Source organism: Carica papaya, chromosome 3 (assembly GCF_054855325.1).
Source record: "Carica papaya isolate Zhongbai chromosome 3, ASM5485532v1, whole genome shotgun sequence".
Lineage (NCBI taxonomy): Eukaryota > Viridiplantae > Streptophyta > Magnoliopsida > Brassicales > Caricaceae > Carica > Carica papaya.
The window spans coordinates 1403043-1427035 of NC_142311.1; the positions used below are offsets into that span (position 1 = coordinate 1403043).

The window sequence follows — 23993 nt, forward strand, 5'->3', positions numbered from 1 at the left end:
TTACAGTAAGTAAATGAGATATTTTATATCTAATATTCCATAATTATTATTCCTCAAAAACTTCATTTGTAAGTCTGATAAATTTGGAGTATAATAGTCATAAATTATATAAAAATTCTATTGAATTTTATATATTATTATTATAAAAATATATTATCATCATACAATTTTAATAATTTTTTGAACATGTTGATTGAATTTTTTGAATTTAAAAAATAAATAGTGTTTTTTTTCATTTTAATTGTGCGATGTAAAAAATAATCTAAAATTTAATATTTAATTAATTATAAATATATTAATATGTCGTAATCAATTGAATCATAACTTGTGAAGTGATATATGAAATTTAATAATTTAATATTAATATCACACGAATAAAAAAACAACATAAATAAATTAGTTTTCAAAATACAAAGTATGTTATAAGTTATACGAACATCATTACTTCATCATAAAACTATATTTGACCGATTAGAAAACGCTAACTTCTTAATCTTATCAAAAATCATGTTTAGATACACTATATTAGATATCAAATTCAAGCTTGTAAACGACATGATTTGATTATACTGTAATTATATTTAATTATAAAGTAGTTATTATAATAAAACTTCAATGTAATTTAAAAAATAAATAAATTATATGATGTATTATGAATATTAGCACAACTTAAATGATGTTACAAATGTTTGTGATTGCTAAATAAATGTTATTAAAACATATGAATACTTTAAATCACTTACAACATATAATTTCCCAATTAAAAAATAAATTGTTTAGATAAAATGCTTATTGTTAAAAAATGAAAAATTATCTTAAATAATAATAATAAATTATTAGAGCTATTTTTATAATTAACATTATTTGACATATATTATTAACTTTAAGTAAAGATTAAAAATGTAATTAAATAAATTTGTTAGAAAATAAAAATAAAAATTTAAAATTAAAGATATAGTGCTTATTGTATATATTTTCGATCGAATAAATTGGTATTATCAAAATTAAATATTGAAAAAATAAAATTGTTTATAGAAATTAAATAAGTAACTCTCAAATATTTTTGTTATATTTTTTTTATTTATTAAATGTTAAATATGTTATTTTATTTTGTAATTATAAATAAAAAAGTAAAATTACTAATAATGAGGATTCATACCCCCTTCCCTCATAAATGGCTATTGGGAATAAGGAAGTCTTAATTTTTTTTTTTATTATTGTAATAATTATGATTATTGGTCATTCATAAAAATTATTCATGATTAATCTTAATTAGTGAATTAAACCAATTTAGTAATTATCACATTCAAGCCTTGTAAATTTGGATTCAATTAACCAAAGATGCCGTTAAGTACAAGTTACCCAAAGTAATAATAGGCATATGGTAATTAAACATTGTTTTAACTCCCCAAGGGGAGTAATATAAAGAGGCGAATAAATAAATTAAATTAACCACGACCTAAACGGCAGGACAATCCACCGTTTTATCTTCCTAACGCAATATCTATTATCTCCTCAACAAATATTAATATTCCCTCAAAATTTTGAATCTGGAAATTGCCCTCCAACCAGCGGGATATCTGGCTAATCTCTCCATTTCTTTTCTGCACCATAAAAACCCTACCAAAGCCCTAATCTTGAAATCCTGCCCCATTCTCAATCACTGTCACCCACCACCTTCCAAGAAATGGCCAAAAAGAAGGTGACCACCCAGATCAATGAGCCCAGAGAACAACCCCAGAGTCAGAAAGATCCTGACCAGGACGAAACCATATCCCGCCAAACTTCCATGGAAGAACTGGGGGAGAAGCTTCAGAATCTGAAATCACTCAATTCTTTGCTTGCCAGAGAGGTGTTTGAAAAGAGACAGCAAATTGATTCCCTGGGACAAGCCAAGAATGCGTTACAGAGAGAGCTGGCTCGGTCTAAGGGAGACTTGGAGGCGGAGTTGGGCAGAGCGAGTGACGAGAACGCCGGGTTGGAGTTGGAGAAGCTTTTCTTCTGCGTAGCGATGGAGACCTACGTGAGAGAAATGTGTGCTGGGATTGATTGCTTGGTGAGAGAGAAGGAAAAGAGGGAGAGGGAGATTATGTTATTGAAGGGTGAAGTGAATGAACTCATGGAAAATTTTGAAAATGAGAAGGACCTGTCGAGGCGGGTTATTCTGGAGCGGGACTCGGTTAGGAGCGAACTTGATTTGCAGGCTCAGGAGGTAAATGGGTTGAGGGAGAAGGTGTTCATAATGGAGAAAAAAGAGAAGAATTTAGAGGAAAGGATTGAGCTTTTGGAGGCTGAAAATCAGGCATTAATGGAGAGAAAGAAGAACAATGATAATGTGATCGAAGCGGTGACGAGGGAAAAAGATAAGCTTGAGAGGAACTTGGAGGAGAAGCTGAACGAAATTCAGGATTTACGGGGGGAGATTGAAGAGATTGCGAGGGAGAAAGAGATGATTCAGATGGAGAATGGCGAGCAAAAACTCACAATCAATGACTTAGAGAAGGAACTGAGGACACTGAATGAGATTTTGTTGAATTCCAGGAAGGAAGAGGAAATTTTGAAGGGAAAGTTTTTGGAGTTGGAGAAGAGTTGGGGTGAAGGCACGGAGAAGCAACAGGATATGGCAATGGAGATAAATGCATTGATGGAAGAAAAAAGAGAGATGGAAAGCAGCATCGAGAAGTTAATAGAACAAACAAGTTGTATGACTAAAGAGTTGGAGATGACTAAGATGGAATCTGATGAAAAAGCACGGTTGATTGAGGATTTGTCTAGAGAGAAAAATGAGCTTCTGAAGAGAAGGGAAGATAATGATAATGTGGTTGAACTGGTCACGGGGGAAAAAGATAAGCTTGAGAAGAACTTGGAGGAGAAGCTGAAGGAAATGCAGGATTTACAGGGGAAGATTGAGGGAATTGCAAGGGAGAAGGAGAAGATTCAAATGGAGAATGGTGAGCAAAAACTCACAATCAATGACTTGGAGAAGGAACTGAGGACACTGAATGAGATTTTGTTGACTTCCAGGAAGGAAGAGGAAATCTTGAAGGGAAAGGTTTTGGAGTTGGAGAAGAGTTGGGGTGAGGGCACGGAGAAGCAACAGGATATGGCAACGGAGATAAATGCATTGATGGAAGAAAAGAGAGAGATGGAAAGCCGTATCAAGAAGTTGATAGAACAAACAAGTTGTATAACTAAAGAGTTGGAGATGACTAAGATGGAATCTGATGAAAAAGAACTGCTGATTGAGGATTTGTCTAGAGAGAAAAATGAGCTTCTGGAGAGAAAGGAAGATAATGATAATGTGATAGAACTGGTCAGGAGGGAAAAAGATAAGCTCGAGATGAACTTGGAGGAGAAATTGAAGGAAATTCAGGATTTACATGGGGAGATCGAAGGAATTGCAAGGGAGAAGGAGAAGATTCAAATGGAGAATGACGCACAAAAACTCACAATCAATGACTTGGAGAAGGAACTGAGGACACTGAATGAGATTTTGCTGAATTCCAGGAAGGAAGAGGAAATGTTGAGCGGAAAGGTATTCGAGTTGGAGAAGAGTTGGGGTGAGGGCATGGAGAAGCAACAGGATATGACAACAGAGATAAACGCATTGATGGAAGAAAAGAGAGAGATGGAAAGCTGTATTGCAAAGTTAGTAGAACAAATGGATTGTATGACTAAAGACTTGGAGATGACTAAGACGGAATCTGATGAAAAAGCACGTTTAATTGAGGATTTGTCTAGAGAAAAGAATGAGCTTGAAGGGCTCAAACTCTGCACAGAGAATGAGGTTGCCGAGCTGCATGGAGAGGTGGGTCAGCTGAGGGACGTTGTCATAAGATTGCAGGAATCATGTCAGAATCAAGAGGAGCAGAACAAACAGTTAAAATCTGAAGTTGGTCATTTCAAAGATGCTTTTGATCGAGTTACAATTGAAAAGGTTGATGCTTTAAAGAGTGTTGATGAGGAGAGAAAGAATGGCTTGAAGCTAATGTCAGAAGTTTCCGAAGTGGAAAAGAAGATTGAAGAAACTAGAAATGAGTTGGCACGGGTTAAAAGTGAGCACGACATTGTCTTTGAAGAGAAGAAGGGAATGGAGCGTCACTTTGAATTGTTGAAGAAGGAAAAAGATTCCATGCAAATGAAGCTATCGGCAAGAGTTTCTGAAATTGAAAAGAGTACTGAAGGAACCAAAAAAGAATTAGCACGGGTTAGAAGTGAGTGCGAGAATTTATTTGGAGAAAAGAAGGAACTGGAGTCTCGCTTTGAATTGTTGAGAGAGGAAAAAGATTCCATGCAAATGAAGCTATCAGCAAAAGTTTCTGAAATGGAAAAGATGATTGAAGAAACTAGAAAGGAGTTAGCAGAGCGTAGAAGTGAGTGCAAGAATGTGTTTGAAGAGAAGAAGGAACTGGAGTTTCGTTTTGAGTTGCTGAGGAAGGAAAAAGATTCCATGCAAATGAAGCTATCAGCAAAAGTTTATGAAATGGAAAAGAGGGTTGAAGAAAGCAGAAAAGAGTTGGCACGGGTTAGAAGTGAGCAAGAATGTGTATTTGAAGGGAAGAAGGAACTGGAGTCTCATTTTGACTTGTTGAGAAAGGAAAAAGATTCCGCGCAAATGAAGCTATCAGCAAAAGTTTCTGAAATGGAAAAGATTATTGAAGAAACTAGAAAAGAGTTGGCACGGGTTAGAGGTCAGCGCGAGAGTGTGTCTGAAGGGAAGAAGGAACTGGAGTCTTGTTTTGAATTGCTGAAGAAGGAAAAAGATTCCATGCAAATGAAGCTATCAGCGAAAGTTTCTGGAATGGAAAAAAGGATTGAAGAAACCAGCAAGGAGTTAGCACGGGTTAGAAGTGAGTGCGAGACTGTACTGGAAGAGAAGAAGGAGCTGGAGTCTCGTTATAAATTGTTGAGGAAGGATAAAGATTCTGTGCAAAAGGAGCTTTCAGAGGCAAAACAAGCCCTTAACAAATTAAGGGCTAAATTGGAATCAGTTGGAATGAACTCAGAGCAAGCTCTCACCATGCTGAAGAACACTGCAGCTGTTTTGTGCCAATCTGGAGGTGATTGTGATTACAAGGACAATGTGGTTACTGGCGAAAGAAAGCTTGAAAATGAAACTGAACAATATGCATCTGAGTTAGAGGCAATCAAGAAAGCATTCAGGCATAAAGAAACGATGGTTGAGGACATGAAGCAGCAAGTTGGGCTTTTGCAGAATTGTGTGGCAGATGCACATAAGAAAAAGAGCTTTTGGACTGTGGTATCATCAGCAACAACTATTTTTGCTGCCATATCTATTGCTTATGTTGCTAGAGCACGCTGAGTGGTTTACTTTATCAGCCATGAATGACTATTTGGAGAATCTAACTTTTCAATGCAGGATTAACAGATCAAGTTCTACTTGACGACGTGTCATGTTGTTACTTTGTTGAACTAGTTATGAATTATGAACGATAATATCATAATGGGTGCAGAAACACAACTCTATACTATGTTCTTTAACTGCTTTACTTTGATGAGCATAGTTCCTTTTGTCTCGTGCTTTTCCTCGGTTCATATGCTATGCTTTATTTTTGATAAAGATTCATATGCTCTCCTTTAGGGCTTGTTGCATGGTCATCCGAGAAGTAGGGGAAAGAAGACATGCATGCTGAAAGTGAAATCAGATTGATGATGTGCCATGAATTAGCGGATTGTTGTCATTATAACTTTGTAACATAAAGTAAGGCCAAATACTCAAAGTCCATCAAGCTGAACAGTCCTTGATGATTCACTTAATAATGGCATGGTGGGTCAATGTGAGGTGCTGGGGTTGCATACTTTTTTCTTTCATAAGGTCAATATATTTACAATGAGAAACAAATAAAACTTGTTCTGTTGGTCAACCGTTGCTTTGTTATGATCCCAACTAGATTTTTTTTTTTAACTATGGGATTATATTTTGGGAGTAGAGGATTCGTTTCCATTATTTCTATAGATCCCACTAAATTTAAACATAAATGCTTTTATTGTTTTGGTGTTGGTCAAGCTTGTGATGATTCAAAAACTGTGAGACAAAATGGATGCTTTTTAGAAGTGTCATGAAGCATCATCATATGTCAATATAGTTTGCCCTTAAAGTCACAGGATTTAAGGCAACTTTGATGCCTATGACATTGAGAACAAACTGTAGTAGGCACACTACAGCAAAATCCGGGCTTCAATGCCCTCTAAACCTCCCTTATAATGCATTGAATATGACGAATTCAATGGATTTCTGTGTTGAGCAAATTGAAAAAGACTTCCTTACTGTTATTTCCATTTGACAGAAGAGGAAGGAATGCTAATAACAACAGTACCTCTTTACAGAACAAGCAGTTTAGCATTCTGGGTTTTATCTACATTTTTTGCTACTAGAGACAAGGTTTATTACCTTTCTTGGGTTTTTCTTTTTCATGTTTTCTTCTTTCTCCCATGTCATAAATGCTTCTGATGTGTGTGCATGGATTGCAGCAATCTGTCAGGATTCTTCTTTTAGGGTTTCCTTGATTTATACGTGAGGTTGTTAATTGTAATAGACCAAAATCTCAAGTTATATATAGGATATCATAGACAGTGATGGAAAACAGGTCCGGAAAGGTATTCATAGAATGTGTTTTTTCTTCAATAGACATTGTTTCATGTTATAGTTTCAACCAAGTTCATGGACTGTTGCAATTGAATTTCTCCTATAGGGTGCGTTTGGCTTTGCCTCTAATCATGTATAGCTTACAAATAATTCTCTTTTTTGACATTTTTCTTGCTGGGAAAACACTGTAAAAAAAGTAAAGCCAAAAACATGGGGAAGAGGGTGAAAAAAGGGGGAAAAAAAAGAGAGGAGGTTGTTAAGGTTGTGTGTAGTAGGTAATACTGCGATTCATTAAAAGCTGTGATGTCTGTCTGTATATATATGTATATGTGTATATATATATATATATTGGATAAGGAATCTGATAAGATCATATCTAAAAAGATGGAAATATTTACTGCCATTTTATCTTGATAAGGTGAAATGCAGACACTGTCTGCAATCACCATGCATGCACATATTTACCATTTGGTTTTAGCTATTCAGGAGAAACAGAAAAAAGAAAGAAAAAATAACTGGGTTTGGGTAATACTTCGAAACCCAAATAGAAATTTTGCAAATATCTGGATCACTCTCAAGAAAAAGATAAAAGTAGATGGATGAACAGAACTGGTTAAGTCTAATTTGATTTTCTTTTTTTCTTGAAGTTTGAATTTTCTCAAGTACGAACCCAATTCTTACCAAATTTCTTTAAGATTTTCCTGATGAAAAGAGACATGAAGTGTGAATTGGAATTTTTTTTTTTTTTTTTCTTAAAAAGTAAACAAAGAAAAACAAATTTAATTTGATGTTTTCTTAATCCTGAACTAAACCAAAGCCATCCATTAATGAGGTTGACTTCTTTATACTGTAGCTTCCCATGTGCCCTAGATGCAATCCCACTCATAATCCATAATTAAAACTCAGACAGATGGGTTTCATCTCCATCACAGAGACATTCATATTTTATCTCAAATTTCAAAATAGTTTATGTTATGTGAATTACTTGTAAGCTTTTTCTTCAAAAAACCAAAAAAAAAGAAAAATTAATATTGAATAGGAGAATTAAAGTGAATTAGACAAGAGCTGCATGTCTGTGTCAAAAGCTTAGCTGTTACTTATCATTATAATAATATTCTCATATCTCCCTGAAAGCAAATCCTACCAAGCTTAAGAGACTTGATGTGTGCTTCTCATGTGGTCCATTTTAATCCCTCCAATTTGCAACCCACCATCATCTCTGTTTTTTTTTTTTAATTCTGAAATTTCTCCTGATTGTTTAACAAGCCATTGAACTGGGTCTGAATTTTTTGAAATAATACTTGAGCCAAACAATTAGAAGGAATTTATTTCCCTTTAAAATTTTTCTCAAAAAAGAAAAGAACTTGTTACTGGATCCATTCATGAAAACATGAAGACAGAGGACTGTTGTTGATACAGTATGAGAGGTGTTTTAATGGGACCAGAAAGGATGTTTTGAGTCTGCCCCATCAGTCACTTGCCAAATCAACCACTAGCAGACACCAACATGTCGTCTCAGCAAAATTTGTCTAATTCTCCTATTCCCTCCCCCCAATCATTCTCTTGCCTTTTGAACATATCTGGAACTGCACTCTCCCTTGCCGTTCATGGTGTTGTTGGTGGAGGTCCAGAACAGAGCCAAAAAGGGTTAGGGTTAAACAACCTAAACCAGGGTAACTACTGCATGTTCTCGAAGTTATCCAAACAAGCATTTAACAGAATTCCTGATTGTTGGGTTGTTTAGATTTCAAAACTATGAGTCAATTCGCTCTAAAAATAATCAAATATTTTAAGTAGCAACTAAGCTTGTACAGAAATCAAAGAAAAAAATTTGGTAATCCAACAGCCCTGCAGATGTAAAAGTGTAGAGAAACACGATGCAATTCACAGACCGATGATTGAGTGACCCATTTCCTTCAGTTTTCAGAATCCAATGTCCGAAACTAACAGGGAAAACCATACCAGTATCAGTACACCAAATTTCCATCAATGTCCAAAACAAAGGCCAAATGAATCGGCATATTCTAGATTAAGAATGAACTCTGATTTAATACTAAGGTTATATTTGGAACAGATCTAGAAATTTTGTCAAATTTATTTGTATATAGGCTTGATTCAACTACAAAATTATGTAAATGCTATAAGAACACGATATATGTTAACTTCGTACAGAAATCTGTATGTGGTCAGTTCTTATCAATTTTAGGATATTTTCGTTGTCAATTCAACTAAGTGTGAATTTACAAATAATCCAAGAAAGTTCTGTTTTTTTGTTCCAAACATGACCTAAGACTTTAAGAGAGAGGATGAAATAAGACAATATCGTGAACAGGGAAGAGAAGCCAAAAAGCTCTAATTCAGGATATCTCATTATCAATAAACATTATTATATTTACAGTTGCCAAATATATAGCCTCAAATAAGAAGAAATAAAAAAGAAAAAGAAGAGATATATTGAAGGACAACAGAAGAACACATAACCAAACACCTTTATATATATATATATGTTATATATTTATATACTAAACATTCGTGTATAGACATACAAGATCACAATATCGTGGAAGTTCTCCCATCCACCTTCTAAAATTAGCTAGTATATAACATTAGCCAGGCACTGTTCCTAAACTGAAAGAGCCACCAAATATATTTTACCCTTCAAACTCCTGTCTTCCTCCCCTTGTTGTTCCAGGCAGGGTGGGTAAATCTTTCAATAGTTCGATCCGCTAAACTTAGTCAAATGGCTCCCGCGGCCATAACAGCTTCAAAGATATATTATCATAACTCCAGACAACTGGATGTATACCCCAACACATCCCGGTCCAGCTAGTTGCTGACCTAAATTGTCTACTGTCCCCACAACCGCGACCGGACTTCTCTTGATGAAAAACCAGATGCAGTGGTAGCAGAACACCACTAACACAATTGAGTTATAAAACTATAAGTAGTAATACCTCTCAAACATATAAACTCCTCACAACTCCCAACACAAAAGTCAAACCTGTTATGTATGGCCGCCTGTCCGTAAAGTTAAGCCTATTAACAGTTAGAACACACAAACTTACTTATCTCATCCATGACGGTATGGAAGTGAATGTTGTTAGGCAAAAGGTAGAATCCAATTGTTGCTTGCTCCAAATATAGAAGTTTCACCTCCTGCCCAGCTCTTTTAAGCCCTTCAACGTACCCTAATTGCCAATCCTGTATTAGATCCAAACCAGCCACCACAACAAGACTCTTCGGGAACTTGATTCCTTCGAGGCTTTTATTATTTGGACCAAACGGGTTACATGCTGGATGGTCCCTATCTTCGCCTTCAGGGAGAAAAGCTCGCCAGTACCAGTCCCGATCTCGGACAGTAACAAAATATTTCCCATCTAGACGCTTCTCGGATTCAGTTCTCTCTTTCCCTCCAAACATAGGGTTCAGCAGTATGTTTCCCAATATCTCAATACCTGACTCCATTGCCCTTAAAGCAACATGGTGGGCAATGTTACCACCAGAGCTATCCCCAGCCAAGTATATATGAACTTTTGAATCTTTCTTGCTACGAAGCCATGATCTTGAGTTCACCCAGTTAAGGGCTGTCCATCCATCATCATATGCACAAGGGTACCTATTCTCTGGTGCACGCCGGTAATTCACTGAGACAACAACAGCCTTGCACAGGCCCACTAATCTGCGACATAGCATGTCATATATAGCACTGTTTGCAGAGGAGTGTGCAAAACTTCCACCATGAAAGAAGATAATGACAGATACGATGTCACCATTGACAGGCTTCTCAAGTTCAACAATGCTTGCATGAGGTTCCTCTGCATCGACAGGTCTGTAGATGCGGGTAAGGAGGCCAGTCTCACGATCAATGATGACATCAAAGGAGAAAACCCCATCAACTGGATTTGCGTTGGCTGAGACTTTTCGGTCAAGGAATTCCGCAAGGTGGCGGTTGAAAGTACCGTCAGGACGCCGGAGGAGATTATAGGCCAGCTTGAAGTTCGAGATAAGAACCCAAGTGTTCAGTGGAACCACCAGCTATGCATAAAAGGAGCAAAAAGAATAATAAGAAATTTCTCCATGCCAAACTAAAATGGTAAGATCTTTGACTGAGTCTGAAACCTAGACCCAATTGAATCAATGTATAGATATTGCTTTGGAGTTGCAATATGAAAGAAATATGAAACTAATACGTATATATATATATATATTATATTAACAGTGAAGCCCTAGAAACCCCAGAAGCAAGCAGAGGCACTCTGACAAGAAAGCTCATGATCAATCGCAATATTCTAACAAAAAGCTCAATTACATTGGAAAATATATTATTCAAATCATACCCTTCGAAGCAAATTCATAACATCAAAAATCAGGAATTTTTTAAAGTTCTTAGAGAAAAAAATGAAAAACCACAAAACACAAAATTAAGGGAGCCGAAGAACCTACAGGAAAATCATTAACAGACCTCTTCCATCATCACCATATCCACTCAAATCCCAGCAGACAGCTCGAAAAGCGAAGCTACTGGTATCTACATATTATCATCTTCCCCATGAATCAAACACAAATTCCAGCCACGAAATCCAAGGCTCTTTAACCCAGAAAGAAACGGGCACAAAACTCACTCTAGAATCAGCAAAAACGCATCTATTGAAAAGTAAAATCAGAGACCTAGGACCCAAGTAGAAGAACCCAATCAAACTGCCTATATATTACAGACTAATCTAAACTGAAATCAGCTAAAAACTCAACGGAGATTCAATACACAGACAATCCCAAAAAGAACTTTACAAACCCCGATAAAAAATCAGTAAAAATTTCTAACCAATTAGCACAAAAAGTCATAACCACCTTCCCCAAGAAACAAAGCAAAATACGAGCTGAGAATAGAAGCGAGTACCTTGCTCTCACTGAGGTTAACTTCATTGCTCCTAGCCATTAAAATTTCTCCTGGCAACAGTCGAGACAAAACCCCAGAAAACCCAAAACAGATCTTTCTTTTGGGGAGCAACCCAACTCGAAACTCACATTTCAAAACAAAAAAAAAAAAAAAAAATCGCGATCTTTTTTCGCCCAAGAGATTCAGTCCTTTTGAGGCGTGATCAAAATTCGAGAATGGCCTCTTATAAACGCTTAATGGTCTCTCCAGGGAGATATATTGCTACTGCTAAATGATAAATGATAAATCTCACTGCCTCAATAAAACAGAGTGCGGAGAAAGAGAAGAGAGAGGGATGTGAATGTTGATGTCTGAGGTGGGGAGGGAGTGAAGGATAAGATTTTGTGCGCAGTTTAGCGGACTGTTAGATGGGTATTCTAAAACACGCTGCGAGTGAGCAAAGACGGGAGAGAAAGCCAAAAGGTAACTGTTGTGTGGGGCACATGGTGTAAATATAATTTTGGTTTTTTATATTTTGTATTTTAATTCTTTTTGTTTTTTAGTGGTATTTTTGACGCAATAAATTGGGAAAAGCTACAAAAGGAGTTTGGGAGGGAACAAAAGCTTTCCGTGCGTGCGGCCGACGCCAGGCACGTGACGACAAACGGAGTCCGTCCCAAATTCTCACCGATTCTCGCGTGATTATTAACATATTTATTAAAAAAAAAAAATCAAAAAATTAGAAAATAATTGCAATGTTTTTATACACATAAATGTCAATCGTTTTTATTCGATAATCTTTTTATTATAACTTTTTCCACGTTAATCAATTTAAAAATTAAAAGAAAAAAATATATATTTACAAATTACGTAGACAAGAATAAATATTACTTGACCCAAATGTCATATTAATAATTACGTTTGTTAACTTAAATATAATTACGCGGTTAATTAAGAAAGTAAAAATAAATTATTGCGTTTATATATCGACACGTGCTGACTCGTTAAAAAAAGTTGGGGGGGAGGGGCTTCCGTTTCTCTCTCGTGTGGTATGCACAGCAGAGTTCATCCTCCTCCTCGGAAGTGGGTCCCACGGAAATTCCCAAATGACCAATCCGCATATGATGATTTCCCAACTTGGCCTTTACCCTTTTAACCCCATCCAGGCCCCCGTCTGATCAACTGGCGATCTGGGACCCACAAAGCGCGTGTCGCCTCTCGCTCCTCCACCCGTTCACTTCCTCCACCGTCCATCATGTGGCCACGTACGAACGTGGTGGGTCCCACACAAGAACTAGGAAAGTAGTCTAGTGCTGTCCCTGCCAGTGCCCACCCCTCAGATTCTTTTTTTTTTTTTTTTTTTCTTCTTTTCCCATCAATCGTCAGGTTAAAATATTTCATTTCACATTTTTATCTACCGTAAAAAATATTAATATTTAACGGTAAAATTTATAAATTTCAAATTCAATAATTAAAATAAATAAATAAATATATACACACACACACAGACACACAGAGAGGGTAATTAAAAGGGGGAGAAAAATAAAAAAAATAAAAAAAGAAAAAGAAAAGAAAAGTACCAGAGTGTCCTTGCAAGAGACAAAGTACAGAAGAGTACTTTTTGAGTAGGGACTGGGTTTAGCAACAGGGATGGAGGAGGGTTGTATAATCGAAGTCCATCTGATTAGTGGACCAATTTTTTTAGTTTGGAAATTTTGAGGTACAAAAGAAATTATGTCTTCATCTTACCCAAACCTGGAATTTTCTTTTTTTTTTTTTAAAGATAAAATTCCATCTAACCAAAACAAAAAAAAAAAAAAAAAATTTATTTTCATTTAATTTTAAAATAATATGATAAAATATTTATTTTTCTTTCTATAATTTTTAATTGTTAATATATTTTATTTTATTTTTTTAAATATTACTAGAATATGCATACTTATAATTTTGAAAAAATAATAATTTTTATCCAAATCAACAAAAATACTATAATAGCTATAAATTATTTATTTAATTAAACTTTTTGGGTCTACAAAATGTTATTGTCATGTTATATTATTAATATATATATATATTACTATTTAAAGACATAACTAAAATTTAGTTGACTGTGTGTTTAAATTAATATTAAAGGACGAACTTAGTTTATTGGTTAAATTAGTTTTAAATCACGGTCAATTAGTAAAAGGGTTTAAAGTTAGTTTTAAGTAAGATAATGAGAGTTAATGAGTTGGGTCTTAAACTCGTAAAGTTTTTTATAATAATTTTTTTTATAAAAAAAGTAAATGAAATCTTACATTGGGGTTAATTTACAAATTTAGCCTATAAAATTAGTTGTAATTACAAATATGCCCTCTTATTATGTAAGCTGATTAATTAAGATGAGTTAATTAAAAATAAAATAAACTTGGTGATTAAGAGGTGGGGGAGAAGATTCAATGCGATGCAGCGTAGGGAGAGGCGGCCAAATCGAATTTGGAAGCGTCTTGGGGGGGGGGGGGGGAGTTCAGTCAACATCACGCAACAGTATTTGGATTTTCCCCCTTTATTTATCCCCCTTACCTTTTTCCTTATATACATATACATATACATATATAAATTCAGTAGTGTTTTTTTTTTTTTTTTTTTTTTTTTTGTGGGGTTTTTTAATATTGTTATTTCTAAAAAATATTTGTGGTTATATATAAAAGTATTGAATTAATGATTTTTTTTTTTACAATATACTTATTATTTCTTTAGGAATATTAATATGACACAAATTTTTAATATAATTAAATATAATCGTCATCTTATATATTATATAATTTATTAATTTATTAATATATACACTAATACATTGAGGTTTTATTTAAAAAAAAAAATGATGTATCTATACCTTCAAAGAGATAAATTAAAACAAAAAAATTTATGTATTAATAATTTTAGATAAAATAATAGAAATAAATTTGTAAATTGAAATAGTGTATTAAAATTGTGATTATTTAAAAAAATATTGTTAATATTATTTTTTTTCTTCTATTTTCTTCAATTAAAAATAATAATTAAATAGGTGATATTTACATTATAATTGATGTGTGGATTAAAATTGCCCACGTCATCCTTCGTTTTATTTATTTTTAGTTGTTTATGCTTTGATCACTTCTGGTCTTATCTATTTTGTCCTTTTGTTCTCTCTCTCTTTTTTTTTTTTTTTTCTTTTTTATTATTGCAAGACTTATCTCGCATAAGTCAAGGTCCGTCCATTATATATAATGATTTATATTTGTAAATAATATCATTTTTTTTACTAAAAATAGTAAATTTTAATTATAATAAATTACCTACTTTATTATATAATTAATTATTCAGAGAGTATTTCGGTAATAATTAACATTTGTTGGTTATGAATTAAATATTGATTAAATATAAATTTTGGGTCTTCAAAATTAATTACTCAGCGCTCCATAAGTTTTGGGTATATTATAGAGTAGAGTTTTCAAACAAGAAATTCAAGATCGGTTCGGTTCATTTCATAAAAATAAGTGTAATTCGTGTCGTTCAATTTTTTTTTTTAGGTTAATTTTCAATAAATTTAATTCAATATTAATATCGCATTGATAAAAGTTTTGTCTTTTATTTTTATTTTTATAGTTTCATTAGTAAGAAAAAAAAATGATTATGGAATTAAAAGAACAAAATAAAATTTGCAAAACTAATTTTGACTCGAATTTTTTGTCATGTTAATTAAAAGGCATTTCATGAAATTCGGATACGTAATAATTGCATTATTTGACAAATCGTAGTGATAATTAGGGTTCTTGTAAGCAGATGATTTGTGGGAAAATTGACCTAAAAAAGTTGAAACATAGATTAGTTGGTAGCCAACACACCCATAGATTCTTATGATCGACATAGCCACCAAAACGTGTGGGGTACGTGCATCTAATCTATGCCAATTATTTACACCTATAAACATTGTGTTCTATAAATCAATTCCAATCAAATTACACACCACGTTTTTAGACTAATTTGCCTTAGAAAAAAGGCCACTAATCAATTATTATAAATATTAAGCTTAATTGTAAAGGGTGGTTAAGCAATTTAATTTAAAACCGGAATTAAATTTAGTAATTTTAATTAAATAAAAGAAAAATTGCAATTTTTTTCAATGAATTTATCAATATGCAAAGACTAATCTTGAATAACAAATACACTCAATTTTAAAATAAAATATTAAAATTTTACCACCCATAAAATTAAGGGTTGAAATATATACACTATATTTGAGAAACATTGTAGTATGAATTGTAGCCTACTAGAAATTTGGGCACTTTCATATTTAAAAGAGCAGCTTCTTGCAGGCCAGGTTCAACACATTTGGGCTTTAAGTGCCAGATGAACTGTTTTTAGGCCCGCAGAAGTAACAGACCCCCAAGCAATGGCTTTGTTATGAAATAATAAAAAGATTTATTAGAAAATAATCTTAAAAATTATTATTGTTATTATTATTATTATTATTATTATTATTTAATTTACATAATTTTTGAGTGATATGTATAATTTTAAAAACTGAACATTGAAATTTTAACTTTCAAAAGTACATCAAGACTTCAGAATTATTAGATAAAAATTTTCTCTTAAATACTAAGAGAATGATTCGGACCCATACCTAAACGTCGTCGTTTCCAGCAATTCCCTGAAATGCTCGAAAATAGATGGCCGCGCGCGAAAACTTAAATGCCAGCAACAGAGACAACACAAATTTTAATTATTTATCCACGCTGGCAATCCGCGAGATCCTTCCCTCCGCCAATCAGCGACCGCCTTCCTTGCTTATATAAAACGCACCGATATGCCAAAGAAAAGTATTCGTTTTCTTGTATAATTTCTTTCACTTGTTCCCTCCGCGGTATAGCACCTAGGGTTAGGGTTTGAAACAGAGTTGAAGTTCCTTTTAATTTGGTGCGATCTGAAGATGAGTTCAACAGGTGGTGGTTCAACCAAGGGAGGAAGGGGTAAGCCTAAGGCCTCTAAAGCCGTATCTAGGTCGCAGAAGGCCGGGCTACAGTTCCCTGTCGGAAGGATTGCGAGGTTTCTTAAGGCAGGAAAATACGCCGAGCGGGTTGGTGCTGGAGCTCCCGTCTACCTTTCTGCTGTGCTAGAGTATCTTGCGGCTGAGGTATTGTTGTTAGATCCTTGTCTAGTCTTATTCTCCTCAGATTGGATTTTTTTGTTCTGTTTTTTCGGGTCGGTTTGGATTTCGCAAATGATTGTATACAATGTACCGTTGGTTTCTTTCCTTCTTTCTTTTTTTTTCCTTGGAAAATGGTTGGTTCTTTTTGGTGCAACTAAATTGATGTCTGGCGATTTTGGTTTTGTTTGTTTCTGGCAATATGTCTTTTATCATATATCTATTCCACGTCTCTTTTGTTGCTTGGGGTTTGCATCAGTTGACTGTTTTTCTATTTTCTGAAGGGCCTCATCATTTTTACGGATGAAAATTGAGAATATTCATTTCGTTGATTTAACTTTTCCGTTTGTGGTGAAAGTTGATTTTTGGTCAGGAAAGATGCTATTGAACAATGATGGTATTTTGTTTTGCCTTCTTCTGGTCGATTGTGTATATATACGAACTTGCATGTTCTATTTTACTTTGTCTTCTTAATGAAGCGGTGCCATATAAGTTGTGTGGTGATTGTTGATCATGTGATGAACTTTTTATTTAGGTTCTGGAGCTTGCTGGGAATGCAGCCAGGGATAACAAGAAGAACCGTATCGTGCCAAGGCATATACAGCTTGCGGTGAGGAATGACGAAGAACTAAGCAAGCTTCTTGGGTCTGTAACTATTGCCAATGGAGGTGTTTTGCCTAATATTCACCAGACTCTTCTCCCGAAGAAGATGGGCAAAGGCAAAGGAGAAATTGGTTCTGTTTCTCAGGAATTCTAGGGTTTTCTAGTATTTTGCTTTAGAGGCCTTTTTTGTTTGGTGTATGGGGTTTTCTCTGCTGTAATATAAATGGCCTCATTAAGTTTTTCCTTTTTGGGTTTTATTTTAGTGCTTTGAACACATGTCTCAGGTAAATTATGTAGCTTTATAAGCATAATGAAAGGCTTGTGCTTGATCAAGGACTTCTCTTGTTTTTCTTCTGGTAAATATCTAAAGTTTTTGTTGTGTTATGACTTGATGATTCGGAATTGCGATTGAAGTTATTTATTGGTTTTGCGTTTTGGTTCTTGTATGGTTCTAGCAGTCGTCATTTTCACTACTATAAGGTGCCTGGCAAAGTGATTCACTGAGATGAAAATAGGAACAAATTAATTCAGAAAAAGACAATGCCGGATGAAAGAGTCAATACATCACCTAGCATTCCTCTCCGGATATGGCATTCTCAATGGCATCGATACAAAAGCCTACTGGCTTCCCCAGCGCTATGGCCTCTGCTAGTTTTGATCTGGCTTCATTGTGATGATGCAAAATGAAAGCAGTATTTAATACGGCCCATCTCACCTGAACGCCTGCCTCAATATCTGTATACCCCAGCCATCTAAGCACACGGTTTAGCTGATCCATAATTGGAAACTGGTCAAGTCCACTAACAATCCAAATAACTCTGGCAAACTGAAACATGAGAGATTCAACTTAGCCTAACCTTGTCAATATCTGAGCGAGAGCCTCTCGAGTTGCCAAATAATATATGCTCTGCTACCAAGCCTCCCAATATTATACAGGAAAAGTTGTTTAAATTCTGCAAGACGTTATCATTTATGATGAGAGAAATGTTTTGTCCCTGAACTATTGAGATTATTGTGGGTTATGTTGTTCTTTGTCTGCCATGGAAACAGAAGTAGATTTTGCTGGTCGCTCCAATGACTTGGCCAGAAAACTATGGAGAAATAATATTCAAACACTAGATCATGGACTTCTTTCTGCTGTTCCCTTTTGCCAAAATATAGAAGCCCTCATTTTGTTCATGAAAGTGTTTTGCTATTCGTGGGTGGATAATAGCCAAAACTAACAGATCATGTCAATTGCAAGTCATGGGAAGTACATGTGCAGCTTGTATTTAGTTAGAAAACAAAGATTCTTACCGTAGACGAAATTTTGCCTCTGTGGCCCTGCATGTTACAGAAACGCAGATATTAGATCAAATCTAGCTTAATTCACTGATGGAGTCTTCATGCTTGCCATGGTTGTTTCGAAACTAGTATATTTCTTTTATGAAGAACAGGAAGCATAGAAAGGCTACCACACAAGCAAGAGTGCAAAAATTGTATAAAATGAGACGAAGCGGCATCTTTTTATTTTTCACTGAAAAGGAAAATGAAGAAATGCAATGGCTTGTCGTTAGTAATTAACAAAATAAGAAGAGATAGCTGGCCCGGTTCAATGTACTTTGTTGTTCATGACATCTTTGCTTAGCATTCTCTCAGAACCGATCTGCATAGAGGAAGTTAGAGGGTATTTAGTACATGAGATTTATAATTTAATTTAGATTAGAGGCACACTTGTTTGAGCCATGATTTCAATTTAGTTACGGCCTGATGAATTTTCCTCCTTTCCATTTCCTTCTCTAGATGTTTTGCGGAAAACTAGGGAATCCTGATGAATCTAGCACAGCTAACAACTAAACCTCAGCCTACAGCTATATTGTCATGAACAACAAATTGGATCAACGTACATAATTTGATTTTCTTGTTTATTATGCATGTCTGGGAAGACTATTTCATTTAAGTTTATCAAATCTAAAACTACATGCCCCGTATGAATTCCAATAGTTCTTGACGAGCTGCGACATATGAGTTTGGTAATGTAAAGCAGCAATATATTGGGTTCTTAAGCAAGCAAAATTCAGTAACAAACCAAAAAAAAAGAAGAATATTTCTTACTTCTTTAAGAAATTCAAGACCCACAAACTCTATTCTTGCTATTCCAAAATTATCGCGCTTCAGATCTTCTATGCTTGTTATGTTATAACCTCGAGGAAGAACCCCAAGCAAGTAGCCAACCAGAAAATGACCAGCTTCATGCTGCACGTGTTATCTTCTATTGTCAATTCAGTTTGGATGCAAGAGTTTAGAAGCGCTCAGGGTATGAATATGCATTATTCAGAAGCTCAAACATGATTGTCATGTCTTTATGGGCTAACAAATCAACATATTATCAGAAGCTACAACGAGTAGAGCTCTCACTTGGATGCATCTGTAGTGATAATCTTCGCAGGAAAACTCGCGGTCTTCTACATTCGTCAACCTTTGGGTTCCTTTGGATGATATCTATGATAGAGGAAGCAGAACGAGCATGTTTAACACTCCTCCTAACCAGCTCCAAATGAAGAATTCATCGCATTTATATAAGAAAACACAATCACAAACCAGTGGTCCACTTTATAGTAGAAACAAAAAAAAAAAATAATCCGTAGTGATACGCTCAGGACAAAAAAAAGTAGCAAAACAGGGAGAAGAAGCATCTCTGGATGAACTTGAATTCTGATAAAACATATCATCGATCAGCATAATTTTGATAAGATCTCATTTTGAATGAAAATCTAAAATGATTAAGAGTATAATAAAGAAATCATTACGGCTAAATGAATTAACATACCTCGTCAAGTAAAGCAAACTGACTGCAGCTCTGTACGGAGTCCATTACCGAATCAACCAACAGTCGGAGAACCGATAAGTCAGTTCCACTTAGCTCTAAATCATCGAATGATGACAATTTCTTCGGAACCTATTAGTAATTATTCAGCAGTAATATTCAAAATCAAAAGAAGAAGAAGAAGAACACTGCACAAGTTCGCAAGAGAGGAACCTGTTTGGCGGTGCCAAAGGCACGGATGCCACCTCGTTTGCAGCGCAATTGCTTGACGAGAGAGAGAGCAGTTTTGAAATTTCCCTTCGAGAGCTCTCTGTCTATTCTTTCCAGAGCTCGACGGCGCCGTTTAGCCAAATCAGTTCCGGTAGCCGCATTTGTCAGATGGAGATGAACCGCGAAGCTCATTCCGGAGCAATCAAGAATGGAGTTCAACTCTGCCAGAAAACGGCGGCGATCCCTTTCCCGATTGTCGACCGGATATTGGTGCCGCTGCTTTTAATCTGGTAACATGACATGGCGTTATATAATTCGTTAGATATATGATTAAACAGCATGATCTGAATAGTCGTTAAATATGATTATTATTTTTATTTAGAAATAATTTCTTTTTTTTATAAGCTTCAGTCATTTTTCATATTAATAATAATAAAATATCATATGATTAATTAAAACTAATTATCCAAATTGAGTGGTTGAAAACGTGGGAAATTAAAATCTAAAAAGGGAAAAAAAAAAACTGGGATAATAAAATCCTAACGTAAGAGGCGAATTGAAGTTTCAAATTTCAAGTTCTGACTGGCTTTCTCGTTGAACGGGCATGTGGAGCCTATCTTATCACTCACAGAAATACTTCTGCCATGGAATTGTAATAAGTTCTTCTTCTGAAATTGGGATATCGAGGAGACAAGCTTTATCGCAGGTGGACAAGGAGCTCGCCAAGGGAGATGACAAGGCAGCACTCTCTCTCGTCAAGGATCTCCAAGGAAAGCCTGGCGGACTTCGCTGTTTCGGTGCCGCCCGTCAGGTTTAAGTCTCTCTGATAACATTGTCCTCCATTTTTGTTTTCGAAGATCTGCAAGGGTTACATTAGGCCTGAAGTTTGAACTTTTGAGTTTGTTTGGATTTTCTTCATTTGATGAGTATGATTTTTGTGCAGGTACCGCAGAGACTCTACACCTTGGATGAACTGAAGCTGAATGGAATAGAGCCGGTGTCGCTTTTATCGCCTGTGGATGCCACTCTTGGTTCGATAGAAAGGAATCTGCAGCTTGCGTCTCTTGTAGGAGGCTTTGCTGCCTGGAAGGTGTTTGAGTTCAATCCTCAGCAAGTTTTATTCCTTTCGCTGGGAATATTATTTCTGTGGACACTGGATTTGGTAATTTGCTTATGCTAGCAAGTCTTTATAATGATTATCCTTTACTGGCTTGTGTCTCTCATGAAATTTGTTCAGGTCTCGTTTAATGGAGGAGTTGGTAGCTTGGTTCTTGACACAATTGGCCACACTTTCAGCCAGAAGTATCACGACAGGGTTATTCAAGTAAGTGATTTCTCTATCCTCTCATTGTCTCTGTTAGATATTTTCCCTTTTTAATTTAGAGGAGTCCATTGAATAAACATGTTGTCAATACTATCAGGCTACCAGGAAATTACTACTCTTGCTTGGCTAATTTCTTGTTAATGCCTCATTGATCAATCACTATATTGCTTTACTTACATCTAATATGGTATTAGAATCCATACTCTTTCTTTCTCGTTGCTTGACTTCGAGAATAGAAGTTTTAGAACCTAACTCTAGGGAAGCAGCTCTAAGGCAAATCTTTGATGCAGCATGAAGCTGGTCATTTCTTAATCGCCTACTTGGTGGGGATTCTTCCTAAAGGATACACTTTATCTAGTTTGGAGGCTTTGAAGAAGGAAGGATCACTCAATGTTCAAGCAGGCACTGCATTTGTCGATAATGAGTTCCTTGAAGAAGTATGTCATTTTGAATTTTTTTTGGTATCATTCTTCTGTTTAAAATAAGATTACCGTTGGGAACCCAGTTCAGAAGCAAGGAAGTAACAGTCTGGTAAAAGGTTACAATCAGTATTATCTATACATATATATATATGATATAAGTTAAGTAAATGTTGTACTTTTGAGTTCATGAAAGAAAAACGATTGGTGGCTTTCAGTACAGAGCTTATTTAACAGTTAGAGCTAGTGAAAAATGACTTAATGCTGAAACTTTATCTGTGAGGAGAAATGGATGGAAGAAGATGATTTAAATCAAAATGCTCCAGGAAACCAAGTTCTTTATTCTTCTTTAACTACAAATTGTTTTTAATGCAGGTCAATGCAGGGAAAGTATCAGCTACGGTATGTTCTCTAGTGTCTACTTCTCTTAGACTTCCATATTTTTGATTTTATACATATCTGATTTGCATATTTATCTAGACGTTACTCATCTTCTTCCTGAAGCTGAGAACTGTTCTCACTGTGGGTTATGTACCTTATAATCAGACTCTAAACAGGTTCTCATGCATAGCATTGGCAGGAGTGGCAACCGAGTATCTTTTATTTGGATATGCAGAGGGAGGCCTTGATGACATAAATAAGGTTGCATTATACCTCTGCTTTGTTCAATCATCTGCTAAAATTAGTTTCCCTTTCATGTGAAAAAGAGAGATTGTGCAAGTAATAATAATGTTATTTCATTGAACTTTCTTGTTCCATGGAAAAGTTTGATATCTTGCTTAAAAGCTTGGGATTCACACAGAAGAAAGCAGACTCCCAAGTCAGATGGTCAGTACTGAATACTATCCTCCTCTTACGCCGACACCAGGTTGCTCGAACTAAGCTTGCAGAGGCCATGTCCATGGGAACATCTGTAGGGTCCTGTATTGATATCATAGAGGATGCAGTTAAGGATGCTGACATCTAGTTGCATCATCTGGGTTTTAGCTAACATGATTGACTCCATACTGGGCATTTGGCAATCTATCCCGAATGTCGAAATTCTTTATAAGTTCTTCAAAAAATGAGGTGAAAATTTTGCTGAAGTTCTGCCATACTGGCCATTTGCTAATATATACTGAATGCTGAAATTTGTTATTGCAGGGTGAATTGGCCTTGGTACAACAATGCACTGCTGCTACAAAAATTTGAGGAACTGGTATTACAAATATTGGAAGATCTCACGATATAAAACAATGCAAATATGTTTTGTCTTTTGCTGCAAACCAGCCTTCGGTTTGATTCCCATTTACTTTTGGAGAATTACTAATTTAGTTTTTATATCAATTTAATTGTGCATAATGGAAAATAATTTATGAAGTTACTGCTATTCAATCTTGTAAGTTTATTGAATGTAGGAATTTAATTGGTAACTTTTAAGGTGGGTGCTTATTATCAGAGAAATGAAAGTTGAAGAGGAAAAATTTGATCACATTATTAAATTAGTTATCGAAATTTCACACTAGTAATTATTATTTTTTTTAAATTTTTTATTATAATTTGATTTCTTATATTTTTTATTTATTTTAAATATTCAAATTTTATTATATTTTTAATAAAAAATTAAAATAATTAGAAAATATTTAAATATTTTAAAAATAATTTTAATTAAACTATCTGAATGTAATATAATTATTTTAATTTTTTATTAAAAATAAAAAATTAAACATTTAAAATGAATGAAAAATGGCAATAATTAAATTGTAATAAAAAATAATAAGTATTAAATTATGACAAGTGATAAATTTTAAAAATTAATTTAATAATTTTTGTAAAAATTTAAATAACACCAATGACGCTTTAGTCATATTTATGAAAATTTAAAAAATAATTATAAAAAAGATACATAATTTTATTAATTTATTATTAAAAATATATATTTCTCAATATAAAATAATATATATTTATTTTTACATTAATTTTTATTTTTTTTTTAACT

At 34.6% G+C, this 23993-nt stretch overlaps 5 protein-coding genes across 6 annotated transcripts; 3 read left to right on the plus strand and 2 right to left on the minus strand.

Annotated features, from left to right (window-relative positions):
• The first annotated feature begins 1441 nt into the window (after nt 1-1441).
• Nucleotides 1442-5885, plus strand: LOC110811835 (paramyosin-like protein). Its single transcript, XM_088214936.1, has 2 exons — nt 1442-5260; nt 5603-5885. Exons 1-2 carry the CDS (start codon nt 1688-1690, stop codon nt 5669-5671), a joined length of 3642 nt encoding a protein of 1213 aa, XP_088071062.1. The 5' UTR covers nt 1442-1687; the 3' UTR covers nt 5672-5885.
• A 3193-nt stretch (nt 5886-9078) lies between these two features.
• Nucleotides 9079-11830, minus strand: GID1C (alpha/beta-Hydrolases superfamily protein). Its single transcript, XM_022038413.2, has 2 exons — nt 11505-11830; nt 9079-10642 (listed from the first exon to the last, which is right to left on the minus strand). The coding sequence occupies exons 1-2, from the start codon at nt 11541-11543 to the stop codon at nt 9647-9649; spliced, it is 1035 nt and encodes a 344-aa protein (XP_021894105.2). The 5' UTR covers nt 11544-11830; the 3' UTR covers nt 9079-9646.
• Nucleotides 11831-16320: 4490 nt separating this feature from the next.
• GAMMA-H2AX (gamma histone) lies at nt 16321-17589 on the plus strand. Its single transcript, XM_022038471.2, has 2 exons — nt 16321-16641; nt 17189-17589. The coding sequence occupies exons 1-2, from the start codon at nt 16438-16440 to the stop codon at nt 17408-17410; spliced, it is 426 nt and encodes a 141-aa protein (XP_021894163.1). The 5' UTR covers nt 16321-16437; the 3' UTR covers nt 17411-17589.
• Nucleotides 17590-17757: 168 nt separating this feature from the next.
• On the minus strand, nt 17758-20600 carry LOC110811866 (translation initiation factor 3 subunit I). Of its 2 annotated transcripts, XM_022038469.2 has the most exons (8): nt 20276-20600; nt 20066-20194; nt 19654-19737; nt 19351-19491; nt 18857-18901; nt 18553-18579; nt 18114-18209; nt 17758-18025 (listed from the first exon to the last, which is right to left on the minus strand). In XM_022038469.2, exons 1-8 carry the CDS (start codon nt 20462-20464, stop codon nt 17825-17827), a joined length of 912 nt encoding a protein of 303 aa, XP_021894161.1. In that variant the 5' UTR covers nt 20465-20600; the 3' UTR covers nt 17758-17824. The 2 variants fall into 2 exon arrangements, with proteins under 2 accessions (XP_021894161.1, XP_021894162.1); XM_022038470.2 differs by lacking the exon at nt 18857-18901.
• A 205-nt stretch (nt 20601-20805) lies between these two features.
• On the plus strand, nt 20806-23434 carry LOC110811800 (stress regulated protein). Its single transcript, XM_022038372.2, has 8 exons — nt 20806-21083; nt 21216-21434; nt 21510-21596; nt 21887-22033; nt 22391-22417; nt 22562-22657; nt 22782-23083; nt 23159-23434. Exons 1-7 carry the CDS (start codon nt 20877-20879, stop codon nt 22980-22982), a joined length of 984 nt encoding a protein of 327 aa, XP_021894064.1. The 5' UTR covers nt 20806-20876; the 3' UTR covers nt 22983-23083; nt 23159-23434.
• Nucleotides 23435-23993: the final 559 nt, after the last annotated feature.